The 9,645-nt window shown below is 32.9% G+C and overlaps 2 protein-coding genes and 1 long non-coding RNA gene across 4 annotated transcripts in view; 1 reads left to right on the forward strand and 2 right to left on the reverse strand.

Moving 5' to 3' along the window:
- The window catches only part of LOC126764108 (trypsin-1), a 225,195-nt gene extending 215,870 nt beyond the window's left edge, over positions 1-9,325 (reverse strand). The window contains exon 1 of one of the 2 annotated variants that reach the window (XM_050481901.1): positions 8,798-9,317. In XM_050481901.1, coding sequence (XP_050337858.1) covers positions 8,798-9,062 — 265 coding nt within the window. In that variant the 5' untranslated portion in view covers positions 9,063-9,317. Of the gene's footprint in view, positions 1-8,797 lie in introns of both variants that reach the window. The other variant, XM_050481902.1, reaches the window with a different exon arrangement.
- On the forward strand, positions 2,895-4,790 carry LOC126764281 (uncharacterized). Its single transcript, XR_007667883.1, has 2 exons — positions 2,895-3,842; positions 3,901-4,790. It is a non-coding gene; the product is annotated as an uncharacterized LOC126764281 (long non-coding RNA).
- Positions 4,793-6,103, reverse strand: LOC126764161 (putative uncharacterized protein DDB_G0290521). The gene is made up of 2 exons (XM_050481955.1): positions 5,670-6,103; positions 4,793-5,604 (listed from the first exon to the last, which is right to left on the reverse strand). The coding sequence occupies exon 2, from the start codon at positions 5,513-5,515 to the stop codon at positions 4,793-4,795; it is 723 nt and encodes a 240-aa protein (XP_050337912.1). The 5' UTR covers positions 5,516-5,604; positions 5,670-6,103.
- Positions 9,326-9,645: the final 320 nt, after the last annotated feature.

Genomic DNA, 9,645 nt, shown 5'->3' on the forward strand with positions numbered 1-9,645 from the left:
AACACTATTTAGCAGAAAAGTATATTACATATGTAAATATTAAAGAAATAATAAGAAACATAAGATGTGAATATTTATTTTTTTATTAGAATGCTATCAGTTTTACATGAAAAATGATATTCATATCAATACATACATATGTATCCATATATGCTTGCATATAAACGTATAATACGCAACACATAAAGCGCACACATGTCAATACTAATAAGTAATGTCATGATTTGAGTCCCTGAAGGCGTTGAACATATGTACATACATATGTACGTGTGTGCATGCTACATGTGCATATGAATACGTACATAAGTTTTAAATTATAAAAAGTATGATTTATGTACATACATATACTATATTACTAATTTTTTTTATATATTATGATAGTATTTTACACAGATACATACATACATATACATATCTACTATATCTAACATATGTACATACATATGTAGGATATAATTAAAAATTTGGTCTTAATTTAACATTGAGTAAAATATTGCCTTATATAAAATAGTTAGTTAATTAATTAAAAAGTAATCAATTTGTGAAAAAATAATTTTCAAATCAATTCATATAATTGCACATAAACGCATAAAAATATAAGCCAAAAGGCCGGCATGCCGCTGTAAAATCGAAGTAAGTCTCTGAGTATATTTTTCATTTAATGCTCAACTCTGTTCACGCGCCACTGTTAAAATTTCTCCTTCTGAGCTAGCTGTGGTGAAACACGCTCATCGCATTTTGTTAGCTTTTGACAGTTTACACGCTTGTCCGTTGTTGGACCTTCTCTATAAATATACGTTCTCTGTTATTGTGTATGCAAATTAGTTTTGAGTGAAGTGCGGAACACATAGAGCGCGACAGACTGCAAACTACATCTGTCAAATATTAAAATACAGACGTTCTTATGGACACTGTTATTTTGACAGCTGCACGACTACACGACTGCAGGCCGACAGTTGTCGTTCCCGCTAACTTGAATATTTTCTATATTTGCCAACGGCAGTAGGACGACAGTAGAGTTGACAGTAGAATGGAAGATAGAAAGAGGAGGTAGAGTGGTGATGCCACTAATATGTAAAATGCAAAATTATTCACAGCTCTAACAAACTTGACGTTATTTTACAAATAAAAGCATAAAATAGCTCTATTATAGCTCTATTATATCATTTGTAATAACAATTGATAATTTAAAACAAAAAAATATTTACCAATTTTTACTTATTTTTTGCATAAAAAATCTCACTTTGAACAAAATATTAAAATTTCATTGAAGTGAAAAGTATTAGTATGGCCTCAACGATATTGTGTACGTGCAAAATGGACAGCTGTGTTGTCTTGTGTACTAGACTTCTGCATGAATGTACCCATATCTAGCTTGACAGAACTGTACAGTAGTATAGTGTTCTTAAAAATACTGCACTCATTCTTTGCTGTACAGTATACCTCTTAGGGCAGAAGTAGGTAGCACAGAATTTTTCTTGACCTCACTTAGAGTGAGAACAGTATATGGTTGTACTCCTTGTGAGTGAGTACTACATTTGTCATTTTTTTAATACGATGTACATTAAGTGAAACTATAAGGACAGCTTGCCTGTGCTATTATACAACTGTGCAGATGAGTTCAGTATTATTCAACACGTACACAAACATGGATGGTAAAGAAAACGACGGTCGTGCAATGAACGCACAAGAAACTGTAAGTTTTTGTTGCGCAAAAATTATATATTGCCATTATATTATATACAAATCTATTTTGTAACTAGAAATATCTGTTGTTTTATATGTTTGTGAATGTCTTTTGTATATTTGTGGTAATATAGTGCCCGGTCAACAAAATAATGTTTCTGCATTCCAATATTAATGAATTAAATATAGAATCTTTTGTAGCATAAAATAATTAATATAATTACTTTGAATTAAAATATTATTAGTTGCTAAGCTCTATGTTTTATAATAAACACATTTTCAATGAAAAAATAAAACTAATGTTTTTTTTTATCTTATTCTTGCATATGACATACCAGTCATGAAGCTTCTCTCACTGTACAGTAAGTAAACTGTACACCAAAACACTGTACAGTGCGTTGACTGCACACCAATTTTGCTGTAATCATTAACAGCTGTACAACTATGGAGTGAGTGGAAACACTGCCTGTCAATACAGTCAATATTTCACTATTCACTTACACTCAATTATACTGTGCAGAAAAAGAAGTGTGCCCACTTCTAGAATAAGTAATTCATTTGCCGTTATGGGTGCATCCATGCAGAAGTCTATTGTGTACATGCCGGCCATGCTGTCGCAGTCATTGTGTTTACCACTTGAGAATTGTGCTTGCACTAAGTACGTTTATGGGGAGTTGAATTGTTGCATATTTTTTGGCGCAGGCTTTGAGGAAATAACCCGTAAGAAAAAGACTGTAAGATCGCTAGTTGTAGCCTACCTTTAGGTTTTGCAAAATAATTAGGCATGAAAATCTGTAACATTATTGTCGCCGTCGCCCCGGGCGCAATGTCTTGGGGGCGGCAAAACGATCTTCGCTGTTTTTTAATATTCATAAAAATACTTCAACAAATTTTTTTACAAAATTTATTATAAAAGATAAAGAGTTGTACACTCCCAATGTAATAATCTGGATAACAATGAAAAATATTAATTGTTACTCGAATACTCTTCAGTCTTTGAATTTGTCTTATATCTTTTGGCTTACATATATGTATGTATCTTTCTTAAAAACAGTCATAGAACTTAAAGATGCACTTTTCTAGTTTTTTCTAGCGACGTGTCACTCTCACAGTTACCCTATGCTTTGAATGTAACAAATACTTTTATTTCTCCAACTTTTCAAAAATGGTATTTAAAAACTCCAATTCGGGCGAAAATTCCTGCAAATTGTGTCAAAAGTGTACAAGATATAGGGCAAAAATGGGGTTTTTTTATAGCTTTTAATAATATGTCTTGCAAATTTACTATCAATTTCCTCAAAAACCGTATTGTGAGAATTTTGGAACTTCAGAATTTGCGTGGCTTCTAGTTCCTAAATTTTATATACTTAATATCGAAGAAATTTTGTAAAAATTCACTTTTGTTCGAACCACCTCATGAAACTTGTAGGTAGGTAGATAAAGGGGGGCGGCAGAACATCCTTAGCCCCGGGCGCCCGCAGTTGTAGCTACACCACTGCCTATTTTTACTTATTTTTTGCATAAAAAATTTCACTTTGAACAAAATATTAAAATTTCATTGAAGTGAAAGGTATGTATGTATTATGCAAGGCATACACGCACCAATTAGTTGGTTGATTGAGTTGAGCTAGAAATTGCCCTTGTCGCCACACACGACACAACTTTTAATACAATTTGGAGGCCAACTTCATTTTGAATATTCAATTCGTAGCGTAAACATGAGTTCGGAAGTTATTGCTTTAATTATTATAAATGAAGTTTTAGCGGAAGAAGAAGAACAGGAGCAAAAAAGAATTCGGAAAAAAAGAAAATGGTGTAAACTGTGGTTGCAAAATAAAAATTAATTTTCATATAACAAGCTTTTGAAGACGTTGAGAGAAACCGAGCCAAAGGACTACAAGAATTACATGCGCATGAGCGATGAAGTGTTTTATGATCTTCTCTTGAAAGTGAAAGTTTTTATTGAAATAGAAGACACAATAATGCGAAAAGCAATTAGTGCAGAGAATCGTTTGGCAATAACTTTACGATTTTTGGCTACGGGAAACTCATTTGAAGACCTAAAATTTTCAACAGCAATATCTGCGCAAGCGATTGGTAAAATTGTAATTGAGACGTGCAAGGCTATTATAAAAGTTCTAAAAGACTCAATTAAGGTGGTATATAAAGAATATCCGAGTTATACATTTTATTTAACACAAAATATATTTTTAGCTTCCTAAAACACCTGAGCAATGGATGGCTGTTGCTGATCAATTTTATGAGAAGTCGATGTTTCCCAACTGTCTAGGCGCGCTCGATGGAAAGCATATAAAATATTTCACGTCCTTCTAACTCCGGTTCATTTTATTTCAATTATAAAAAGACATTCAGTATTGTCTTGTTGGCAATTGTTGACAGCAACTCCAACTTTTTAATGGTAGATGTAGGTGCAAATGGACGAATTTCCGATGGAGGCGTTTTCGGAAATTCGAAATTTTTCAAAAAGTTGGAAAGTGGAAGTTTAAATTTACTGGAACCACAAGCAGTGCTTGCAGACGAAGATTCACTCCCTTTTGTGTTTGTGTCGGATGCGGCTTTCGCTTTGAGGAAAAATGTTTTAAAACCATTTGGTCACAACAATTTGACAGAGAATGAAATGCTGTTTAACAAAACTCTGAGCTCAGCACGGGTTAAAGTTGAAAACGCTTTTGGTATTTTGGCATCGCGTTTTCGACTTCTTCAAACGACAATAAATTTATGTCCTGAAAAAGTTACTACAGTTGTTCTTGCCTGTTGCTACTTACACAACTACTTACGGTGCCAGTCAAACTCAAATCGATTTGAATATGAAAATATTCAGCTGTCAGAAATGGAACCAACGCTGTCTAGAAATGCATCTAATGAGGCCAAAACAATAAGGTTGAAATATTGTGAAATTATCAAAAAACTGAAATCTCTTTAATTCCTTTTATTTACATATGTATAAAATAGTGTTAAATTGGTTGTGTTCTTTAAATAAAACTGATATTCATTCTCTTATAACTAATACATAAAAAATGAAGTAAAAAAATAATTTAAACAAAAAATGAGAAAAATAAAATAAAATATATGTATGTACTCTATCTTAATATGTTTTTATTAATTGATATTGGGAGTCATTCAACAAATCAAAAACACTTGTGTATTGACTTTCGTTTTCATCTGCAAAATGTAACTCTGGAGTTATTTCAATTGTTTGTGATGTTGATTCTACAGGACTTCCAGTTGGCACAGAAATAAAACGTGGCGAATGTGATTTTGCTTGTATGGGCACAGAAGTAAAACGTTGCGAATGTGATGGAGCTTGTATGGGGCTTCTAGCTGGCGCAGGAGTAAAACGTTGCGAAAGTGATGTTGCTTGTATGGGCACAGAAGTTAAACGTTGCGAATGTGATGGAACTTGTATGGGGCTTATAGCTGGCGCAGGAGTAAAACGTTGCGAAAGTGATGTTGCTTGTATGGGCACAGAAGTTAAACGTTGCGAATGTGATGTTGCTTGTATGGGGCTTCCAGTTGGCAAAGAAGTAAAATGTGAAAAGCGTGATGTTGATTCAGTTGGACTTACAGAAGATGTTGAAATATAAAATGGCGAGTCATTACTTAAAAAAGGCGAGCTAGTTCGTGATACATGCGGACTACTTAAATTTGGTGAGCTTGAAGGACTGTGCAGATAATTGAAACATAATTTTCCAAATCGGCCCAACAGCATCACTTCGTCTACTGCTTGCTTTGCAAAAAGTTGCTGCTCCGGTTTCATTTGCCTGTACATGCAAGCCCATGCATTTGCATAAATTTCCGCTTCATCCATTTGTTTTTTGGATGTCTCCAAATGCTCGGTTGCTTTCTTTAGAAACTCCGTCTTTCGCTAGCCCCTTTTTTAAATTTCTTCAAAGATTGCTGTGTAAAAAAACATAATATCATAAATAAAAACAATAAAACTTTTAAATGTTTTTTCAACATACCACGGGAACGGACGCTTCTTCCTCTTCATCCGAACTGATGGATGTTACACCAGACACAGGTATTTCCAGGTCTCGCAAAAAGTCGAGCTCCTCGAAATACCACAGAGGTGAAATGTATAAATCATCAACTCCTGCACCAGATTCACTTTGTAACGTTTTTTTGAGCTCCCGGCGATAGCAAGTACGCATATTTGTCAACTTTTTTTTCATTCGTCTATTGATGCATCGTTTTTTATTTTTTTAAATTCTATCAAAAGTTTCTGATAACTTTTACGGCGTACATTTTTGTTTTTGTAGCAGTCCAGTTTGCTGTTCCACAGCTCCGGCATGGCTTTATAAACTTCGATAAATTCGCGGAGTTCTCGATCGCATTCACTCATTTTTATTTTTTATTTTCTCCGTAGACGCGCTCTGTTTGACAGCCGAAATAAAATGGCGAAATCGTTTGAAATCGCACGACCAACCCAAACGCGATCCAACTAACACAACCAACTTGACAAAATATCAAAAAATTTTGATGTTCATCCAACCAGTTGATACAACTCATACAACTGCCCCATACACGTAGCAATCAGTTGTTCAACTCGTTGAAGTTGATACAATAATTGGTACGTGTATGCCTTGCTTTAGTATGGCCACAACGATATTGTGGACAGCTGTGTTGTCTTGTGTACATGCCGGCCATGCTGTCGCAGTCATTGTGTTCACCACTTGAGAATTGTGCTTGCACTAAGTACGTTTATGGGGAGTTGAATTGTTGCATATTTTTTGGCGCAGGCTTTGAGGAAATAACCCGTAAGAAAAAGACTGTAAGATCGCTAGTTGTAGCCTACCCTTTAGGTTTTGCAAAATAATTAGGCATGAAAATCTGTAACATTATTGTATATGCACATTAGTTTTGAGTGAAGTGCGGGACACATAGAGCGCGACAGACTGCAAACTACATCTGTCAAATATTAAAATACAGACGTTCTTATGGACACTGTTATTTTGACAGCTGCACGACTACACGACTGCAGGCCGACAGTTGCCGTTCCCGCTAACTTGAATATTTCCTATATTTGCCGACGGCAGTAGGACGACAGTAGAGTTTTCATAATACTTATCTGTACTTAAATAAAAACTAATCAGCGAAATTTGAGAGAAAAATCAGGACAACCTACATAAAATTAAGCACAATTTGTTTTGCAAATTGTATCGATCCTACATTATCCGAAGGAACTTCGTTCCTACCTGGTGTCCCACGACAGCACATTTCTTTTTTTTTTTTGAATCACTCTATTGATAGCATTCAAGAAAGAAGTTAATTCACTTTAATGAGGTAACCGCATACTCTCTTGTTTGTATTGAATTCGAAAACTTTGTTGTTGCTTTTACATGTAATTTTATTACAAGAGAGCAGAAACTAGTAGAGAAATCGAAGACAGGTAATATTAGATAGGAGAATAGCGCAAAAGCTATAAACGTTAGCAAACTACTATTTTTAAACAAAAACAGGTAAAAGCGGTAACTTCGGTTGCACCGAATCATTAGTTAGTGGCAAAAAATATTTACTCTTTTAATCGTCAACTCTGATTTATAAAGAATAAATATAGCTTAAAAAAACTGAGAAACACGCTTTTATAGCATATCAAACTAAAAAGTGAAAAATAATTATTTGTATAAACCAACAATAATAATGAAGGAAAAATTCCTGCATTACTGTGAAAATAGCGTAGAATGCTCGATATATGAAAAATATGTCACAAAGCTCCCCTCGCTTTTCTCACAATAATGCCGGAATTTTTCCTTGATTATTATTGTTAGTTTATACAAAGAATTATTTTTCACTTTTTAATTTGATATATTTTAAAAGCGTTTTTTTTAGTTTTTAAAAACTATATTTATTTTTAATTTTTTAGTTTGATGTGAGAAACCCTAAATTTGTTAAAATATGAACTATGACATTTGATATTGGTTAAGTAAATCGATAATTAGGCAGCATTTAATATCTACTCGTTACCTTTCATTGACGAATTGTTATATTATTTGTCACCAAGTTCTATTGACGACTTTACGAATTATTACTTCTTAATCGAGTCATTTCTTCCAAAGCTTCACTGTTACATGGGGTTCAAATACTAGGTAGGTAGAATATTTCTTTGTGTATTCTACATTTTTACGAATTCTTATTTTATATTAAAAGAATCTATTTTTTCTTTTATGAGATTTACCAATATTGTGAAATATAAACGAATATAACTTAAATCGCATTCTCCGCCATTAGATTCGGTGACAGTTTTTGAAAAGCTGACATCGACGTGACAATCAAAGTTAAAAAAAAGGAGTTTTCTATTGCAGTTGCTTTTCGGAGGCGTTTTGAAAACTAGTATCTGAATTTTTGTAGAAAAAAAAACTAGTATCTGAATTTTTTTTTCTACAAAAATTCTATTATAAGTATTAATTTTTTTATTACCTAAAAGTCACATGTTTTGTATTATTTCTTCTGGTGCGCGGTTATATATACATATATCTATATAAAGTATACTTTCTTTAAGGATATACATACATATATTTCAGTATATACATATGCTTTTCAAATGTCACCAAAACTAGTTTTATATAGATGTTGCATACTTTTAAGCGCATCTTTTTGGTGAGTTGCTTAAACTTACTACCGCCTTCGTATAGTGTCGCTCAAATATTCTATGTTTCAGTACCACTTAAAAAAGTTACAAACAAACATACATACAAGTGAAGCTAATAAAAGCATTTTAAAAACGAAAAATTTCATATGTAACTTTGATAATTTTTTTTTAGTCTTTTTCATCGGGGACTATTGACTATTGATAGTTTTGCAACTCTAGTTCATACGTAAATTTTTTCTCACATTTTGTTGGTACGTATGGAACACACTCAATGAGTTATTACTCAAGCCGATCCCCAACACCACATTAACATAGTCGGAAATATATTTATTATTTTACTTCACTACTTCTCTTCTTCCCAATTTATTCGTCTTCAGGTAAATCTTCGCGTTATCCCCAACGTTTAGGGAGTTGTTACTTTTAAATATTCGAACATCATTTTCATATTTGGTTTTAATTATTGTGGCATTTCATCACATATACATATGTAAATCTACTTACCACATTCGCAAGTCTTTATATTAATATCTTCATTGTAATCAGAGTATTCTTCTCCTTCATATCCGAAAGCATTGGTAATGCTTGAGCTGATTCGAAATATTGCATCGAAAAGAAATTTTCCACTTCTCTCTGCAGTTAAGGCATTTGTTGTGTTTTTCAATCCTTCTTTAGAATAAAAAATTTCACTGTTTCTTAATTCATTATTTGCAAAAATAAATTCCCCAAAAAATAGTATTATTACTGCTAGTCGACTATGCATTGTCATCTTACGTACATTTTGACCTAATTTGTTTTACAAACAAAAATTATCACGAATATAAAAACGCACTCAGGGCGGCATAAATCTAAAATAGAATGCCAGTTTAAATGTACCTATAATACCAAATTTATTTTTAAATAACTTAAACAAAAAAATTAATACATATTTAAAAAAACAATTTTAGTAATAATTAGATTGGAGAGAGAACATTTAATAATAATACAATGAGAAAAAGTAATAGTATACTTATATGAGAGTTTGGTAAAATGCAATGCCAGACCTATTAAGAAATATTTATCTTGGTCGACGTTAGAATACCGTTAATGGCAATAGATTTGACGGTTAGTATGCTATAAACTTTCGCCTGTCGAGATGCAGCGTAAGCAATGACTACAAAACATGCTCCACCAAAACCCATTTTTAATTTTCGTATTCTTGAGCTTTAGCAAAATAACCCTGTAACTGCTGTTATATTGCATATACACAAATACATTTCGTTATTTCTGTTCTTGTATTGTGTATACTATTGGTAAATGAGTTTTGAATTTCGTGTAATCTTTCAAGAACACGAGAGTTCCGTAATATTAAT

This window comes from Bactrocera neohumeralis, unplaced genomic scaffold, assembly GCF_024586455.1.
Source record: "Bactrocera neohumeralis isolate Rockhampton unplaced genomic scaffold, APGP_CSIRO_Bneo_wtdbg2-racon-allhic-juicebox.fasta_v2 cluster09, whole genome shotgun sequence".
Classification (NCBI taxonomy): domain Eukaryota; kingdom Metazoa; phylum Arthropoda; class Insecta; order Diptera; family Tephritidae; genus Bactrocera; species Bactrocera neohumeralis.